The 21260-nt window shown below is 39.7% G+C and overlaps 1 protein-coding gene across 1 annotated transcript in view; it reads right to left on the reverse strand.

Moving 5' to 3' along the window:
* Positions 1–21260, reverse strand: part of Gap43 (growth associated protein 43) — a 90574-nt gene that overhangs the window by 25692 nt on the left and 43622 nt on the right. The window contains exon 2 of the mRNA XM_051149926.1: positions 14278–14842. Within this exon, the coding sequence (XP_051005883.1) occupies positions 14278–14842 (565 nt within the window). The remainder of the gene's footprint in view (positions 1–14277; positions 14843–21260) is intronic.

Consider the following 21260-nt stretch of genomic DNA (forward strand, 5'->3'; position numbering starts at 1 on the left):
CACCTCTCATTAGAATACACACGTGCACAGCCTGTCCTGGGGATTGTTCAAGTACAGTGTGTTGAACGTTTTTGAGAACTGGTCCCAGCTGGATATCTGATGAAAGACAAAAAATGTCATCCATATGTACACACACAGTAAAGCACATTACACAGAATTTCAGCAGATTAAAGGACTCTCTTGAAACCTCCCACTCCTAGGTCAAGGTTATTTCCAACTTCCCCTCTATATGTAAGCCTGTAAGGTTAAAGTCAGGGTTGAGACAGTTATACTGGTATCTACCTAGAAAGAGCATATTAGCCATTTCTCTTAGGAGTTTCCAACTCTTTCTATCCAATCCCTAGATTGCAGTTTCTGAGGGACCAATTACAGGAAGCCTAACTTAATCCTACTGTCACTACCTGGTGGCCTTGGCTAGCATCCAGGCTCAGTCATTACTGATAATGTAAGTACTTGGCAATGTTGCTGAGCTACAAAGTGGGCCAAATAGAATAGCCTCCGGCTCCCAGAAGACACAGCGTACCATTATGTGTCTCTCTAGCTGACCATAATAAATTAAATTATATTTGTACATTAATTTCCTTTATAAATTCAGTGGGTTTGAACCAAGGGACAAGGAAAAGAAAGTTTTACAATAATTTCAGATGAAAGAAACAAGACCCCAAAAAAAAAGGGCAATGTCTATTGAGTACTTGCTATACGTCCGATAAAACACGCTGTAGGTACTTTACGTGCAACCTTTTAATGTCGACTGTGCTTATCGATGAGATCATTTCACACTGATGAAACCCAGACCAGGCTATTGACAGAGCTCCTTAGGGATCACATCTGTGCTTCAGATTCAATACCAAGACCCATAATCACCTTCCCGTGTCACAAAGATGAGATTTACCTAAGCCTACAGTTGTTGCAAGGCTCTGTCTGCTGATGCAACAACTACCGCGTAACATGTTTCTCTTTTGTAAAACACCTTTTATGCATCCTTTACATCGCTTCAAACACATCGCCTTGTAAATGTTGTCTGGTATTTACGAGAGAAAATAACATTTTCTACTAACCTTTTTAAAAAATTAAATGTTCTTAGACAATTTATGCATATGTTTAATGCAATCTGGTCACACTTATCTCCCATACAAGAAAATATTTTCTTCTCTCTCTATACAGAGATGACAATCTTTGTTTTCACTTTCTCTAATCTAAAGATCTTCTCAGAGTACCTTCTCCATGGGCAAGCAAAGAACAAGATAAGAAATAATTATTTCATATATTATCAGAAGAGGTTGATTAGGGTTCACTTGACATGCAGTTCTTTAGATGTGGTACCTTATGGAATACAGTAACTTGAGTGGGGGTAGCATTCATGTTTGCATCCTACAGATGAAGAGTTTGGGGATTGGGCAATTAAAGCTACACAGGAAAAGGCTTTAGGAGAGCTTAAAATTGAATCCAGCTTTGTCCAATCTAAAGACCATTCCTTCATGTGATATCCTAGGTAAAATTTGTTTCTAAAACTTGACGTGGTATCAGCAATCTACTAAATGTAGAAGAAGCTTACGTTTGAACTCTGGGGACACTGAGGTCATCCCATCCCTTTTCTTCCTGCCAGGAAGCAAGTGTTTCTTGGTTGGCTGAGGTGGTCTTGGCTGGAATCTGGTGCTACAGAGTTCAGACAATAGTGTGTGTCTGGGAGATATTCAGATATAGGTCATGGGAAGGAAATAGAGGGTTTTAAAGGTTAGAAGAGCGGGCTTTAAGTAATATAGATACTTTAGCTGAAAAAAAAAATGTCATTTTCAAGAGTGGTTGAAGCTTTCACAATTGAAAACTGAAGTAATCCTTTTCTTTGCAAACTATTTATTAGAAGAAATCTCTCCATGTTATTAGTCACTCAGTAGATGTGCATTGAGAACCTCCTAGGTGTTGGGCTCTTGGCTGTGAGATGATGAGTGTTGTGGGAAAGGATGTTGACACTGTCTTCAAAGGTTGAAATGGTAGCAAAAAAACTTAAGATCTCAAAGAGAGGTAAACACATCCATATTGGGCATAAGGATGCTCTAGCCTCGCGGTCTTTAACCTGTGGCTCGTGACCCCTTTGCGGAGGGGGAGGGTGGCATGTCAGACAGCCTACCTATCAGATACTTACAATTTATACCATTAGCAAAATTACAGTTAAGAAGTAGCAACAAAATAATTTTATGGTTGGGGAGTCACCACAAAATGAGGAAGTGTATTAAAGGGCCGCAGCATCAGAAGGTTGTGAAGTGCTGCGCATACAGAACAAAATAGGATGATGTGGTAGGACCGCTGAGGCTGAGGGCAGCGCTGCTAGTAGGATGTCCTCTCACAGCAAGTGCCATGCAAAGCAAGACTTGAGTGATAAAAGGCAACCCAGCCGAGAGACACAAGTACAAAAGCCACCCACAGACATAAACTACACTCATTAGAGATATTTAGAAGGCGTGTGGCTGGAGAAGACGGAAGAGGGGGAGTAGGTAATCAAAAGACTTAAGATCAGAGAGATAAGCAGAAGTTGGGCCATGGGAGGTCATGTAGGCAAAAGTAATGCTTTCAAATTCAACCCAGCTGCCAAGGTAAGTGTTGGGAGAGTTTCTGAAGGGTGCAGATTCAGACAAGTATAAATGTGGAGCTTTGGATGCAGAACAGTGTATTGGGATTTTGGATGAGTTGTCTGTAGAACAGTGTATTGGGGTGCAAAAGAAAGTTGGGCCAGCAAGGTGGTTCAGTGGGTAAAGGCACTTGCTAGCAAGCCTCAGGCCCTAAGTTCTATTCCCAAGACCCATATGGTGCAAGGAGTTCTTCTGGTTTTCATGAGTGTACCTCCCCATGATTGACACATCCATGCACACACACACATAAATAAAAAGTGTAATAAAAGTGAAAGTTAAAAAAAAAAAAAAAAGCGATTATCAGATGTGAAGCACCTCAGAGCTGAAGCCTGTAATTACTGAAGTTACTCCTTTGTGCAGCTGGTGTTTGTTATGTGACGTGACTCACTAAGATGACATTTAAGATGTCAATCCCTGGAGCTAACTAGGACGTGGTGCCATGGTTCACAAGTGTTTCCCTTTGGGGCATCTTCGTCGGCAGATGTGCAAACAGTTATCATCTGCTGGGGCTAAACAATGGAAGAAACACAAGTTACGGACTTTCTTTTTTAGTGTTTAAACCCTATTCACAGATTTTAAGGTCTGTAACTCTAAAATTTGCCAATGTTTCAAAATGACACAGATAAATTTCTTAAGTAGGTCAACATCTGAAAAAGTCTTTGGATGTACCAGTCTATTGCAAGTTGGAATCAAAAATACAGTCTTGCTCATCAGTTTGCTTTTCCTAAAACCTCGGCAGCCATATATATGGTTGTTTTGAGGAGCTTTGACTAGGAATGTTAGCTGAGTCACCCAAAATGCAGTGGCTCATGTCTTACAGTATAAGCAAATTCTTGAAATGTAAACAACTTCTATAGTGTCTCTAGCAAGCAAATCTGTTTGGAATATACACACTTCAAGTCGGAGTGCAGAGTGGGCAGCTATGTGAGAGTGAGTTCTGAATTTTTGGTTGAGCTCAGTCATACCAAAATCCAAGGTCTTTGGGAAAATGGTCTTGAGTTAAGAATAACAACTGTTAGTAACTATTGGTTAAAATGTCAAAGTTTTACCCAAGATCTAGAAATAGCTGAAGACAGGGCTATAGCACAGGAAATTGTATCCTGGTTGAAGCCCCTGACCCTTGATTCTGCCAAACAGCCCAGTTCCTAACCATTACCCCTGAGGTGCTTCTTCGTTGGACTCTATGACTCCAGCAACATAGCCATGCACTGGCACAGCATTTTCACACAAAGTTTTAGAGAATAAAATATTTCTACAGTGCTTATTGAATATATTTTGAATCATCTTAATATTGTTAGAACTTCATCTCATTAATGCAATACAATGCTTAGTGGTGACCCAGACCAGTGAATAAAAAGTAGGACTTTCCAATGGACCAATGGATGCACTTTCTGTCCACCCTGTAAATATCGCACCTGATCTCCAGCCTCACCATGACCGTGGTTATACATACGTATGGCTATGGAAAAGGCTCTTGTAGACAGAGGCACATAACCTGTGTTCCAGCCTGATCATGACCCTAAGAAACCCCCTTGTTTTATTTATTAAATGGTATTCGGACACAACAAATAAAATCTTCTTTACTGTGGTGTTTAAAAATGTATGTCTCTCCTCAGCTTTTCTAAAGTGATATGTAACTTAGCAATCGCACTGACCTTATCCAGCTCACCGTCAACGTGCTATAAAGAACAGCACATCACTGAGTGTCCGTCCACTGTCGGAGCAAGGTGAGGGAGCCTGTCCCTTCCTGGGCTCCAGGGTTCTTTTCTAACCCTCCTTTAATTAGCCTATCCGTATTAAAGGGGCAGGAGGGAAAGAAAGAAAACACTGCAATCACTGCTTTTCCTCATAGTCCTACCAACAGGAGAAGGATGTAATCAAACTGCTTAAACTCTGGGCCACACTGCCCTTTAAAGTGGAATAAACTTTTATGAAGTGAGATTGTTGTTTGTCCGTGGATCTGCTTGGCTGTTTTGTAGAATATATCAGAGTTACGACAAGTTGCCTTTCATGTATGTGGAGGAAGCTGTTTGTTCTTCCACCGTCTTATGTTTTATGGTCTGAAAGGGCTCACAGGCTGTGCACACATTCCATCTGCAGAGCTGTGGGAAAGGCACCAGACAGCAGAGGTGGGAAAGCCTGTCTTCGCGACTCTGATGAGCACTTGATTTGGAAGGGCACAAACCATTCATCCTACGGCGGTGTAGGAGAAGGGTCAGGGGACTCTTACCTTGCAAACATTACTTAGACTTGTCGGAAGAGAGAACTGAGCCAAGAAACCTGGGAGATTATTCCTTGTCTGGGTGTGCCTGTCACACACTGGCAAGAGTCACCCACAGGTCATTCCTGGGGTGTGGATGAAATTAATCACCTGCTTCAGAAGGGAGCAGCCCTGCTTTTCCTCCAGTCCTCAATGTTTCTAAACATAATGCAAAATGTCCCACTAGGTCTAGGAAGCTCTCAGAGGTTGAATTCTGGCTTTCCTACTGAGGATTAGTTTTAACTACCCACTGGTGAACCACTGCTTAATTTAAATACTTGCATTTTTGTAATAATTTAAATGAAAAGTAGGGCCTCTTAGGTGTGACTATGTAGTTTATTTCATATATGTATAATAATATAAATGTATAAGTGAAAATAAAAATAAATATTAATAAAATAAGATAAAAATATCATTTTTATTAGATAACACTGTCCTTTGAGACAAGTGAAGTAACTTATGTGTCCAGACCTCCTACGAAGTTTCCCCTAATTACCCTAAACAGAATTTTCCATTTTCAGATGCTATATATTTTGTAAGCAGAGGCTGCAGAGATGTCTTTGTGGGTAAAAGCATATACTGTGTATGTCTTGCAGAGAACCCAAGTTCAGTTCTCAGCACACAAAGTTGCTCAGCTAGCAACAGCCACTAACTCAAGCCCCAGGAGATCCCTGGGCCTCATAGGCATCTGCATTCACACACACACATCCACACATAAACTAAAAGAATAGTTTATTTCAGAAATTGCATAAATAGTCTTAGTTCTCCACAGTTTTTCCATTGTCGATTCCAGGGGAAGAAAGAAGAAGAAAAATACCATTGCTCTTAAGGGAAAGCTCGCCCTGGACTATTGCCATGCCTTATGGGCTAAAGAACAAAGAAAGTGTGTGGTTTTTCATTGTTCTTCCAGATTTTCTGACAGCCTAAATTCTTGGGCAGGTCTTTCCTTACATAGTGTGTGTGTGTGTGTGTGTGTGTGTGTGTGTGTGTGTGTGTGTGTGTGTGTGTGTGTGTCGGCAGAAAGGTATACCACAGGGATGGGCACAGTACTTAAGCATAGTTAAATTATATTCTTCACTTTTTCATAACCCATATTAAAAAGATGAACATTTTTGCTGACTATAAAAATGTTCCTTGCCAGTTTTTCTGAAGCACACACACACATTCACACACATTCATCACTGGTCAGTATGGGGTGATTTTAGGAGACTACCTTTTAGGCTCTCTTCCTGATTAAAACAAGAGTTTACCAACTTGCCCTGGAGTAGGAAAGGCTAGCCTTCAGAAATGATTTCCTGCTCATGTGCCACCCATGAGCAGCCCCTACTCTGAGCATTGTTTATAAGAAAGGGCAAATATCCTTCCTTGTGTGTATATTTTTCCTCTGAATATATTATAAGGATTTGAGTTTTCTTCCAAAATAGAATAGCATGAGATGGACAAATCCAAGTATTTTTCTCTTTCACAGTGTCTTAATTGGTTTGAGAACTGAAAACAGGTTTAAGGAGTGTTAAGCAATCATATCTAACTTGTGTATTATCTATGCTCTCTCTCCCACAGATGTTTGGCATGGCCTAATTGCAAATTTGAAGACTGTTAGCCAATTTCACCAATGGTTAAGTGGCCTATTACAGCAAATACAATATAATTTTCTAAGGAATTAGAAGAGCATTATATTATAGCTTTCCATAGAATGTATCTATCTACTAGCAAAACTTCCCAAAACTCATCAGGTGTCTGTTCAATGTATCCTTTGTCTATTTAAGAAAGGATCCACCTCTCTGAGCTACTGTAACTGCTGAATGTTTTACTGACTTGTTACTCCTATCTTCACTGTAACCAAAATACCCAACAGAAACAACTTTGGGGTGGAATAGAGGCTTTTGTGGCTCATACTTTCTGATGGTCCCTTCCATAGTCACTACGACCCACACACATGGTTATACCTCACGGCAGTAGAAGTATGTAGCAGAGTAGTTGTTTCATGGTAGACAGGAAGCAGAGAGAAGGGAATACCAGCACACTCACCCTTGGATTTTTTTCCAGTTTGTCCCTTTTACTCCTTCCAGGCTCCACCATCAGGATGGTTTCCTCCTCCCAGAAACTGATACTCTGGAGTCACCCTCAGAGATACGCCCAAAAGTATGCCTCATCAATCTACTAATGATTATAAATCCAATCATTTTGATGATTAAAACCACTATAATCACTTAATGAAGTAAAGTAGATAGGTTACATATATAATTAATTAAGACTAAGAAGAAAGTGAAATATTGACAACAAAAATATGATCAACATAGTTATAGGTTCCCATGTTAGAGTCTGGGTTCAGAGGACTATAAGATGGGGGTTTAACTATATTGGGAACCATCATTTTCAAGGTTTTTTTTTCAATTTTTAGGAAAAATATAGTTAAAAGTGCCCTCCCGTCTTTTGTTGTTTGTTGGGCCTCAAATATGACCACAAAATTTCTTAGAACACCCAATCTTCTCTCTTCTCAACTCCTGCCTAGTAGAAAAAAAAATAAGATGGGACAATAGGAAAGTGGTCATGCTTGGGGAAGAGACCATTTCCCACACATCAAAGGTGTCTGTTTGGTCTACCATTTATTTGCCTTTTGGGAGGCAGAGACAACCTAATCAAATGTACTTTCAAGACACCAAAACTTAAAGTACAAAAGAGCTAGCCTGAACTGTCACTGCAGTCTGATTAAGAACTCAAACCTCCTAATTGCAGGTGGCGTGTAGTCTATTACACTAGAGCATAGAGAGAGTGCACTAAGTATAGTCTATAAAGTGGACCTATTGGGATATGATGCTATGCATCACCCTTAAGAAGACAATTCATAAACCTTCTTTTAAGCAAGCCTCCAAATAAGTATTTGCTTGAAAAAAAAAAAAACCAAGATTTACTGCTGTGAAATCAATGTCTGGTAGTTTGAAGAAGGCACACGTGCAAAGCTTTTATATTATCTATAAATTAGAATGAGTTTTTATTGCCTGATTTGCTCAATTTCTCCGCATATAAAACTCAAATGGGATTACGGAGCATGGCAAAAGTTAGGCATGCCTCCATGCCTCTTCTACATCTTTATCTGTGCTGTAAACCATCTACGCCATCTTAAGACCTCCTTAAGGACACAGTCCTCAGGGCTTGAAGTAGCTTCACTCCCTCCTTCTTCCCTCTTGTTCGTGCTTGGTTCTGGGCAGCATTCAGCGTGTGATGGAGCCATAGCCACGACAGCAGAGTGAGTGATGAGTGCTGAGTGCTTTCTACTCCAAGGTCTGAGCTCTCTGCTTTCTGTCCTTGGTTAGCCAAATGAGCTCTGTGTGTTAGGCTTGCTGCTCGTGTTTCACTTTCTTATATGTCTAAGATTGAGTGTGTATGTGTATACACGTGTGCAGAATAAAAAATATTTTACAAATGGCTTATACCTGAAATTACTCTATAGTTTAAGAGATATTCTATTTTGGGTGCCAAATATAATATGGCAATTTTGAAATTAAGGCACTGAAATGCACGCCTTTCTAATTGTTAGCATCTTTTATTAAATGATAGCAACAATTTGGTATGAATGATGAAAGAAGACATAAAGGCCTCAACAATATGTCTCTGGATTCTGAAATGTAGTTTCTCATCTTCTCCTTTGCCTACTTCCTTTGTAAAGTACAGAAATAGAAATTATACTCCAATTCATGTTTCGTAGAAAGTTCTTTAGGAATATGCTCCTAGATAGTGCAAAGGAAGTGGATCCTTTGTAAACACTTGCTGCGGAGACAGGTACAATCTAAACAGGTGTCTAAACAGGCTCTGATTGAGAGAAAAGCCAGATTTAGGAAGAGCACATCCAAATTATATAGCAAGCACCCTGCAGCCAATGGAGACCTAACATTTTCTATTTGTAATTCTCATTTTTTTTTTTTTTTATGGTAACCACCGTAGCTATCAGCATACTCTCACATTCCAGCTGATACCAGCAATACTGCTATTTTGATTTTTGTAGCTTACCTAGTTCTAATGAAGGGGCACTTGAAGGCTATTGGAAGAGAACTTCAGGATCAAAACTAGCTATAATTCTGGGGTGATGGAATGGAGAGGGAATTGGCAAGGATTATGAGTGTAACTGGATGTCTCCTTATAAGTGTGCTCACTAATAATTCCCAGAAACACCATGGAGCACTCAACTATACAAATCAGGAGATAGGCCATTGTATGTTCGCCAAGATACTTGCATCCTTGAGCCTCTTTCTTCTCTTTTTCTTCCAGAACAGCACCTGCCTGAGTGCATGTAAGGGTTCAGCACATAAGGCTTTCTGGCTTGGTGCTTCCTAGCTACCAAAACTATTTAAGTACCTCACTTAATCTCTGAACCTCAAATTTCTCTCATGTAAAAGGGGAAACTAACTTAGAGCGGTTACAGTGATCCAGTGGGATTCTTAGCACGCAGCATTTATCATAAGGACTGTCTCTTAATAAATTGCTTATTAAATGCTGGGTGCTATTTTAGCCATACCTTCCATCTCCTCATTCAGGCATCCTTTTTACTGCCTACCTCACAAGGATGTAGATCAGAGCATGACCCAGAAATGTCCCGATTGCGACTTCAAAGGAAGAATCAAGGGTTAGCAAAACCACTAAGTTAAAAAAAAAAAAAAAAAAAAAGGAAAAGATGAGACAAGATTAAACAGTTTAGCTTTAAAAACTACATAGCTATGTAAAGGTAAGGATTTAGAGATTTATCAGTTTGGCACCTGCTCCCGTCTTTGTCAGTGACTGTATCTGTGAGCAGAATACCTTTTGATTTGCCTTTAGACTGTGAAAATAGAAAGGAAAATATTAACAAATGTGAGAGGACTGATGTCAAGTAAAGCCAATAAAAATGATTACTCTAGTAGTATAAAAGGGATCCATAAAAGCTAAATAATCAGCGTTATTTAAGCGATGTACCACTGAGTACGCTGACAGGGTGCCCATGTTTTATAAACAACGTTTATGGACTTTTACAACTCAAATTTTCAGTCTTTATGAGTTGTATATAAATCAGGGAAGTGGTTAAAGCCACATCTAAACCTTTTCTGAGCTGAAGCACCCTGCCCAACAGGCATGAACTGGGACCAAAAAAAAAAAAAAGGACTCTGAGAAACATAAAAAAGTTTATCTAAATCTGGATATGTAGGCCACGCACTTGATTTCATCACACTTTTCCTAACAAATGAGAATGTCCTGGTATCAAAGGAACATATTTTATGACTCTTTGTCACATTGATTCCTATGACATCAGCATTTATAACAAATGGAAGAAAATAAAAAGATTTGGGATGAAATTAAGAAGGAGAAAGAGGAAGGAAAGACAAAAGAGGAGGAAGGAGGTACAAGACAGTAAGCTAAGTTTTCTCTTCAAGCAGAACACTGAAGATGTAAACTTCCCTGTTTCCTTGATCAGTTTTGATAGTTCCTCTTTGAAATATGTAATGAGACTATAACAATAAAATGTAGGGCTGGTGAGATGCTCAGTGGGTAAAAATCACCTGCCACCAAGCCTGCTGACCTGAATCTGATCGCCAGGACCCACACCGTATAAGGAAACAACTGGCTCTGGCAAGCTGTCCTTTCACATCCACATGCATTTGGCAACTATCCCCCCTCACACACACACACACACACACACACACACACACACACACACACTTCATAAATAAGTGGAGTGTAATTTTAAAATTAAAATAAATAAATGAAATTTAACCAAATCAGCACCCAGAACACTTAGGTGACATTGCTAATACATCAGCAGAGTTTTTGGAGTCCTCTTTGAGGAAAATCCATCAGCAGTGTTGGAGGTGAGGCCCGCAGCAGAGAACTCCATCACTGAAAGCCAATGTGCGTGCTGCCTGCTCAGCACAAAACACCTAAGACAGTATCATGAAAGGAGTGTTGAAAGTTCTGCCCTCATCGATGAAGGAGGGCGTGTCCTTCAGCTGAGACAACATGCTACTTCCTATACAGGAATCATCTTCCTGCAAAGACACACTCAGAGTTCAGTGTGTGCAAACAGAAAGAGGGAGGGATGTACAGTTGAGAAACTAAGAAAAACAAGGGGGAAAAAAAGTATCAGCGCAAGCAGTACTCACCAATAACAGAGCCAAAATAGCAACAGGTAAGTAAGTAAAAGGTAACTAAATTCATAATTTACAAATAATTTCCATATGTATTAAAGCAATGATAAGAGTTGATTTAAAATAATTTATCTTATTTTCTTTGATTGACTCCTAGAACTGATTTGAACCCTGCCTATGTTGAACATTGTTAGCTTTTCTCTTCATGCCTCTATAGGCAGCCACGGATCTTAACCAACCCACGGTAGCTGTCCATTTGCAAGCTGTATGGTCTGACAGAAAATACTGTTATTTTAACCAGGGTTAAAATGAAACTCAGCGAGACAGGGAAGAAATATGAGGCAGTGCCTCTGGGAGTTTAGGGCTGATACGACAACAGAGCTCCTTGTCACCTTTAGTTTCTGTGACGCCATGAGATATACCATGACTGAATAATTTGTGCCTGTCACACTCAGCAAGCCAGGCTGCTAGAACTCAGGCCAGAAAACCTACAAGTAGCAATCCAAAGCTAAGAAACAAAAAACTTAAAATTATACTCGAATTTGTGTCTATTCTCCAAACTTCAGAAATCCCAGTTTAAAAAATAGACCTGTGGGAACAAAACACACTATCTACTCCCTCCTGGATGACCTTGGATCATCTACACTCCTGATCTCCTGTCAACGTCCAGTGCACAGTCTCAGTAGTCTCATTATACAGGCTCTTTAGTTCAGATACGTTCCATGCAGAATTTGAAAAGCTTAAGACAGAGTATGATCTCTATCTACTTTCAGTGATGTGACACATTTTAAATCAAATAAATGATTAGAATTTGTAAAGTTGCAAGAGAATAGGCAGGTCAAAAAAATATTACCTATGAATTAAATCTGGTCAAATTCCATTCTTCCAACATTTGACATTTATTGAATAATTACCATATAAAACATTATAGTCAGTCATTTAGGATGATATAAGCTTAAATATAATAAAATGGAGTTTCTTGCCTATCCTTAAATACACACACACACACACACACACACACACACACACACGCACACACACAATAGATTTTTCATTGGCTCACCAAATTCTATCAAACCAAGCAATAAGTATATATACCTAAAATTACATCAAGTCTTTGTGTCTATTCTCCACACTTTTAAAAAAATCTCAGTTTAAAAATTATGATCTAAGCAATGTCAAACATGTCAAATGCTTAAAAGCATGATTGACTTGTAAAAGTTACAGAATGACACTATAGATATCTACAAAGTGGTTCCCAGACTTCTTCTATGAGGCTTGAACTACAAGCCCAAAGAAAAGGAAGCAAGACAATTTTGTTGAATAAACTGACATCAATGCCCCATTCACATAGCTTGTTGTTACTGGGAAAATGATAGCTTTGTCTTACCTGTAAGTTCAGACCTCTAGGGCAGGGATGGAGCTACAATAAAGATTTAAAATAAGTCACTGGTAAAAAGAACCATGATTTATTTGGAGCCAGAATGTGAGAGTATGCTGATAACTATGGTGATTATTATACTCTAAAGGTTGACAGGAGGTGAGGGGTAAATTGAAAAAATATAGACCTGAAAACACAGAATCATCATCTGCCATGTTTTATTGTCTAGGCAAATGTTCAATGATTGCTTTCTCAATCTGAAGGCCAAATGTCTTACCATTTTTTGGGTTAGACTTTTGGCCCAGTCTTATGAACTTGCCCAAGAGAGTGGGCTGGCCCAAATTTAGAACCCTTAGTCTTTGAGAGAAATTTATAAAGTTCTAAAGGAGAAAACAATCCAGTTAAACTGGTACAGAAGTAACTATCTCTAAAGACCTTCGGAGCTCAAAGATACAATGGTTAATCTTGATTGTCAACTTGATGAGAGTCAGTAGAACACACCTGAAAGTCTATCTGTGAGCGAGCTTTCAGGGAGGGTTAGCCTCAGAAGTCTTTGTGCTAATCAATAGTTTATTTCATTGATTGAATAAAAATAAACTTTAACTGGTGGTGGGGTTAAGGATGGTGGGGTCTAGTTGAAGAAAATATGTATGTGCCTTGGCGAAGTAAACCTTAAAATCTATCATCTATCTGTCTACCTACCTACCTACCTACCTACCTATGCATATATCTGTCTATATCTCCGCTCTCTCTCTTTGTAGCTACCATTAGGTGTGCAACTTTGCTTTGCATACACTCTTGTCATGATATTCTGCTTTACCATAGGCCCATGGCAACAGAGAAATCTCTTCATAGACTAAAACATCTAAAGCTGTTGGACAAAATAACCCTTTCTTCCCTTAAATTGTTTTTCTCATGTAATTGTCACAATGATGAATGCAACCTAAAAGGTGTTTTTGATCACACCAGACTAGGGGATACCCTTAGAGACACTGACTCTCATCACTGTAGATGCTGGGATGAAGGACAGAGCCAGGTTGCAGATATGAATGTCTATTAGATTTGCCTCACTCTTAGGATGTTCTTCTCTAATTCTGTTTGGCTCTTTGGACCATCATAATAAAAACACTCCAGCTTCCAATTTATAGCTCCAAACTGAAGAGAATCCAGTACCTTTCCATATTCACTGTCAACTCTCAATTATTTATGCATATGAGAGAGTAGTGTCTTTGATAATAAAATGATAATTTATGTATTTGGAGTCTTTTTTCTTTTGTTTTTTGGCAACATCAACAGACATATTTTTCTAATTGTGTCTGATCCTAACTGTGTCACAGCTAACCTTCTCCAGATAGAAACATATATAGACATTTTCCACACACAAACACATGCCGCTCACCAATTGTTGGTGGGTGGAATGCCCAGAAACACATTGTGGGGAAAGGAGGGATGAGATTATATTTTTGTTGCTGGCAGTTCACACACTTGATAATCAATAAAGAGTTGGCTGTATTTATAGGAGGCCCTTCCGAGAGCCAAATAATCACATTAGCTAATTCCCATCCATGAAATAAATGCAGTCTCAGTAATTACTTATTAAACTAAGTCTATCAGCATACAGCACATTTTCCTTTAACTGGGATTATCAAGCTTGACTGTTTATATCAATCCAATTAAGATAATTGTCTGACTCTTCAGTACTGGCTGCCATGTAATTCTTTCTGAGTTTTCTCTCGTGCTTGTAGATTTGGGGGGAATTCACCATAACTTCTGTCATTTCCAGTCCACACTGTCTAGACAGTTCCCCATGGATGGTGCAGGTGGTCTGGCTCTGGATTTAGCAAGCCTGGTTCATCCCGTCTGCTCGTGGTCCCACCCTATAGCCACAGTACTCACCTTTCTCGTCCTCAGCTTGGCTGCTTTCTGCAGTCTCCGTTGGAGGTTGTGCTGCCTTGGTGGCAGCATCCTCTGCAGCAGGGGTGGTGGCAGCAGCATCAGTGACAGCAGCAGGCACGTCGGCTTGTTTAGGCTCCTCTTTGGCCGGGCCATCTTCGGCCTTGGAGGACGGCGAGTTATCAGTAGCTTTAGCGGCACTTTCTGTCTCAGCTGAGCCGGCCTTCTCCTCTGAAGGGGCCGCATCCCCCTCACCTTTCTTCTCCTCAGAAGGTGCATCTCCTGCCTTGCTGGGCTCCTCAGCCTTGGGGCTGGTGGCTGGGGCTGCATCGGTAGTAGTAGGGCCGTCTCCCTCCTTCTTCTCCACACCGTCAGCAACGGGAGCATCATCCTTCTCATTAGCCTCGGCCTCAGCAGCGGGTGCGTCACCCTTCTTCTCGCCTTTGAGCTTTTTCCTTGTTATGTGTCCACGGAAGCTAGCCTGAATTTTGGTCGCAGCCTTATGAGCCTTATCTTCCGGTTTGACACCATCTTGTTCAATCTTTTGGTCCTCATCATTCTTTTCAACCTTTGTGCAGAAAAGAGAGAGAAAAAAAATGGAAAGCTCAACGGGTGTTCTTTTCCTTCAAATCTTGACACTGGATAACTATTTAGAGATTCATTCTGTACTAAGCACTTTAGTGGCACGGGGGAGCGCGGGGGTGGGGGGGATAAAAGAAAATTTGAATCAGTTTTCTGAGACATTCCCCTTAGCCAGTCCTCTTTTTGTAGAGATATGGTTTTGATGTGTAACCCTGCCTGGCCTGGAGGATGAGCTCCTTCCTTCTCAACCTCCTGTGCAGGAATTACAGACTTGGCTCACCACTCAAATACTACTGTCCTGACCTCTGAGACCCGCCATCATGAGAAGGGTATGCTGAAGAATCCATGTCATTCTAGAACTCGAGGAGATGAAGTAAGAAGATTGGGGCAAATTCTAGACCAGCCTGGGCTACATAGTGAATTCCAGGCTAGCCTAGACTACAAGTATGAGACACACACTCCTATTTTAAATGACAAGAATTAAACGAACAAATAAAAACCACACAAGTTAGCGTCTATGTATTCCCTTTCTCAAGTCAATGTTATCCTATAAGCCAACGGAAACGACCCTGATTTTAGATGCACCTTTGACGATTCAAATCACACTTGCCCTAGGTTTTTATGAAGGGGCTTTCAAAAATATTGGGTTCTCTGGGATTTCTGAGGACTCTAAAACTTGACTATTTAAGAAATATTGTGCAACAAGCCTATCTCATGCTCTCTCGCCTAAGCTTCCAACCACGATCAGAGATTTAATATACTCAAGGAAAGGATCATGGTAAATATTTCAATAGTAAATCTCACCAGGGTTTTATGCAAAATATAAATGAATTCCAGCACTTTGCAGAAGTCAGAACATGATGATTCATGATGCTTGTCACCAACTGTTCTAACTGTCTCAACGTGTGGTCCAGCACCATCAATGGGCACACCAGGACTTCAGAATTGGAATATAGAAAGTAGTCATTGTCACTGAGTTTTAAAAGGTGAGGAAATTAGTTTTGATTGTTTAAAAAAAAAAAAACCTATATTACTAAATCACAATTATAGCCCCAAAGTAATTTAAACCTAAAATTAGTTTTTATTATCATAAATAAAGTATCCTAGTACTGCAGGCATGAAATGAGAATATAAAGTATTTTACCTTTTGGTAATAACATTTACAGTCTTCTATGTGCTACAAAATGACTTTTTAAAATTTGTAAATTCAATCAAAAGGTAAGAATGAAAGGTATGGTCATGGGAAGAAATGAATAGGCAAGTACACAAAATTCTGTATTACAATGCTGCTCATCCTGTCTGGCTATTAACAGTCTCTACTTCCTTTAGCCTATCTTCATATATATTTTTATTCTTTGACTTTCATTCATTCACATCATGACTTGTACTTGTTTTTCACATACCCTCCATCATTGCCTGCTCCTTCTCTTGACCAAAGCATTTCTTCCCAACAAAGTACCCTACTGATTTCACATCTTCCTTTTGTGTATGACCCCTGGGTTTAGAGGTACTTGCATGAACATAGGTAGGGAATTATTTATGAAGCACAGCAGCCTACCAGAGGCTACACCACTGTGGAAAATTGACACTCTCCTCTCCCAGCAACTGGAAACAGCCCATAGACTCACAGGAAGGAGTAGGGTCTCATAGGCTTTCCTCATTGGTGATGAGAAACTGAGAGGCCCCATTGTGTGTTGACTTTGTATTGCACTGAGCTCAGGATTACTATGGCTATGTACACTGAGTAGGTTTTGAGCATTTATTTTGTGCTCATATCTGTGAGCCCAGTTCTGGGTGCTGTAAGTTACAGCAGTAAGTTGTAAGTTGAGCAACTTGTTCTAAAAAAAAAAAAAAATTAATACAAGTGTGTATTGTGCACTAGGTCCCATGCTTGGCCCAAATCTGGCCTTGGCTTTGCCTTTTGCTCTAGTTCAGGAAGTAAGCCACAGCTGTCAACACACAGTATGTTTTTCCACCTGTCATACCAGCCTATCCCAGTGACCCAGATCTAGCTAATCTTGACTTCATCCTGTTTGATATTCTTTGGACAGATATACAGACTTGTCATCGCTTAGGTCCATCAGCATGCTGGGGGATACAAAAAATTCTCTTTTAAAATAAGATATATGTGAGAGTAGAATCAAGATTGACAATATTCTCTGTAAAATTCAAGGCAAATTATTCTTTTCCCTCAGTTAATCATGCGTATGATTCTATCCAGAAGGAAAGATAAGTGATGATCACTCTGAGGGGACCCATCCTCCTCCTTGCGTCCTCCTCCCATGGCTATGCTGAAACAGCCGCTCTATTGGAGAAACCATCTCCTTCCTGCCATCCTGCTGCTCTTGATGGCTCCTACTGGGACAGGCACAGCACAATCTGGGGCACCAGAGCATCTGTCCCTGCCAGGCGCCCTCTGCTCAGAGATGAAATCATAACCCTGTGAAATTAGCAGTTGTGAATGGAGCACAGAGTAGAGCCAAGATGTTATTTATTGTCCTCTATTGTGGATTTTCTGAATGAAGCCCTATCTTACATGATAGGACATCTGCACTTAGGCACCGATGCCAAGTGCTTCTTCAATATAAATGCTATTCTTTACATAAATAAACAAACCAGCTACTTCAGATTAGGCCAACATGCAGAAGGAACCCCTCTCGTGACTCAAGAAAGTCCTGTTAAGAACACAAATGTTAAAAAGATGGAAAAGAGGAGGGAGCCTGTTAACCAAAACCGAAGTTGGATGAAAAACTTAAAACTTGTGTTTGAAGTCTTCCATGGGTAGATAATGCTTCCTTGAGAAGACACTGGTTATTAAATGCAAACCTCGGTGCCTGGCATGAGATACTTTACTATGAGATAATAATCAGACAGGTCCCAGAGAACCCACGTCCACTCATACCCAACATCCTCCACATCCCAAAGTATTCCCATTGTTTTTAGTTTCCAACCAAAACTAAGGACACTTGATCCCAGAGGAGCCAGAGATCAATCTGTGAAAACAACAACTCAGAAAAATCTACTCGCCTCACCCGTTGCGTGATTGAGTCAATGGCCCAGTCTATTTTTGGACTCAGTTCCTTCCACCAAGCGTGCCCAGCTCTCAAGCCCACGTTTACTGCATTATAAATGTAGGATTTCTTAAGGTTTCTTGTAGCCAACACTCCAACATCATGTTAAGACTGTCACTATGTACAGAGTATCCATACTAAGTACACAGACAACACTCCAACATCATGCTAAGACTGTCACTATGTACAGTGTATCCATACTAAGTACACAGACAACACTCCAACATCATGCTAAGACTGTCACTATGTACAGCGTATCCATACTAAGTACACAGACAACACTCCAACATCATGCTAAGACTGTCACTATGTACAGCGTATCCATACTAAGTACACACACTAGTAAGGAGATAGATGTGGTATATTTCATGAGTGCCTAGGGTCCAGAACTAAAAACAGCATCCATTTTTCTCCTATACATCAGTGCATTTAAAGTTTTACAATTATCATGGGAACACTTAACCCTCCAAGCAAAGCAAAGATTGGCATGTTATCTACTTCTGCCAACTACAAATAATTTCATTCTTTTCTCTGATACAGGACTGATTTTTAGGTACTTTAAAAACCATTACTACATGCCACTTCTCCTTTCTAACTGTCATTATTGCATTCTGGAATAGGTGTGTTTACTTTGTACTATTAGACATTATATATTAGAAGTACAGAAGTATGTAATTTGTTTGTTGTTGTTTTGTGTTTTTGTTTGTCTTTTTGGGGGGTTAAATAGGTGCTTTCAGTGAAGAGGCTGTTCTAGGTCCCCGATGAGACCCTAGACATTTAAAGGTTATTGGAATTATTTTAAAAAATATGGAGATTTAAAGTTCAATGGAACACATTTTTGCACTCTAAGATAGTTACTTACCTATGGGAACAAGAATAGAAGGATGTGCCTTAAAGGTGATGTGTTTGGGAATCAAATTGACAAGAGGTGGGATTGTGATGGGTTAGTGCTATTTGTCAACTTGACCGTATTTGGAGACTGAGAGACAAGCCCCCAAGAACACTGCTGAGTGATTATTTAGCCACTGCGCATGCCTGCAAGGGATTCTGTTTATGAAGGTACCTGAGGTAGGATATCTATCCTACAAGTGGGTGGATCATTCCTTTGGTTGAAATCCAGGCCTGCCTGGATATAAAGAATAACATATGCTGAACAAATGCCTTTATCTTTCTCTCTCCTATGTGCAGAGATGCAACCTGCTGCCTCAAACTCCTGTGGCTTGGCTTCCCTAACACAATGGATTGTACTTTTGTACTGTGGATGGAAATAAATCCTTTTTAACTTAACTTGCTTTTGTCGGGGTATTTTATCACAGCAAAATAATAGAATCCAAGAGCTAAGAATATTTTTAGTAAACTAAAATATTAACAATTTGAGCAAAAGTTATTTTTAAGAAGCATAATCAAAGGGCAAGAGATGTGCTAAACAATGTTTCCTCTAACATAGCAGAGTTTTCATGCATATGAAAAATAACTGATGTGGCTTATTAAATGACCAGAGTAAAATATTAATGGAGATATATGAAATTTAGCAAATACCTAGTTATGACAAATTCTGTTTTTATTAATAACTTAGTTTAGTGAAGTTTTATTCTACTTGTGACCATAATTGATACTTTGCCAATATATTTCAGAAAAATTATGCAAGTATCAAATCAATTTGCACTAGTGACCTCTACATTTGTGCCTTTACTCTACACTTAAAGTGCCTTTTAAAAAATGTAGTTAAGTCTCCAGAAATAGATTGAAATACCCCTTTCTAAGTGAGAAGGAGAAATGGGGGAGCTGCCTCTAGTTCCTTAGATGAAATACCTTTGCATTTTTCTGAGAAGATGTAAAGCATAGTCCCTGCTGGGATGCACGAGGTCCTTCCACACTGTGCTTGCTTGTTGATGTTTTTCCAAGGTAAAAGGAACCCAAATGTAGGAAGAAGCAACGAAACAGTTAAGCCTTTCCCAACAACTGCCATGACCTGATTCAGCTCTGACTCAGGGTCCAATAAAGTCCTTCCTAGTTATGGGGCAAATAAGATGCTTTCATGACTGAATATGTGAGTGAAGAGGGATTCTGGGAATCCTGACAGAATAATGGTGAGAGAACTTATATGTATTGCTGCTGTAGCAGAATCAATAGGACAACAAAAAATAACCCTAAGTTATCACAATAGGAACCAAATACAGGAGACTCTAATGCTGTTGTTAAATTCTCAGATAATAGCTAGTGATTTAAAAAAAAAAAAAGGATGGGTCTGTAGTATATTTCATATATTATTTAGAATGTACATTTTACCTACTTCCTTATTAATATGAAGTAGCCTGTTTTAAATGGTTTTTAAAAACATTTAATAAATAATTATGCGTTCTAAGAGAGAAGCTCAGTGTATGAGAAAAAAAAAAAGCTTGCCTATATTTGTTGCTGGACTCCAAGTTTTTAGACTGCTGTGGGAATCAGTACATGGCAGGCGATCAACTAAAATTTGTTTGATGAACTAAAAAGTCCAACATCTTGTGCTAGGGAGATGTCTTAGCGCCAGCAGGTAAAGACACAGAGACTAATGTCCTGAACTTGATTCCCAGGAACCCACATGGAAGAAGGTGAGAACTGACTCCCAAAAGTTGTCCTCTGACCTCCACATGCACACCTATGCATGCACAACACATCAAAAAAATATAACAATTTTTTTAAAAAATGAAAGCAAACTTTTAACCTCTCAAATATACCATTTTAGAAAGATGATAGATGTAGGCATAAAGTTATTGTGTAATTCAAATTCTGACTTCTCTACCTGCCCCTCCCCCATGTATGGTTGCAATCCTTGTTCTGAGAATCTCCTGTCTTATTGTTGTGTAAACACTGCTCCCCAGTCATTCCCTGATATGCCAATAAAGCAGCTTACAACCAAGTGCTGAGTGGGGGAGAGAATAGGGCTGGACTTCCTGCCAGCCAGGGGAGGAGGAACTAGGGGAGGAAGTAGGGGATTCAACCACAGGCCTAATACAGAAGAGATCAGAGAGAGGAGCTGGAGGAGAAAGGCCACAAAGTGCAAGTATCTCTGGAATATACGCTGGGAAGAAGCCAAGATTAGCTTAGAGTAATAACTGCTCAGGCATTATGCTGTGAAACGTGTTAAAATAATATCATAGAGTCTCAATTATTTGGGTGATAGATTAAGAGAAAAAATGAGAAACAAACACAGTTTTATAAAAATAACTTTAATAGGTAGGCAAAGGTGTCGAGGTCTCCTTTTGTCAACTTTGTGAGAAATCCTGCTCTTCCCAGTGATGAAGTACAAGACCATCTCTCAGTGTGGAGATGACTGAGAGGAGTTCAACG

Source organism: Acomys russatus, chromosome 8, assembly GCF_903995435.1.
Source record: "Acomys russatus chromosome 8, mAcoRus1.1, whole genome shotgun sequence".
Classification (NCBI taxonomy): Eukaryota; Metazoa; Chordata; class Mammalia; order Rodentia; family Muridae; genus Acomys; species Acomys russatus.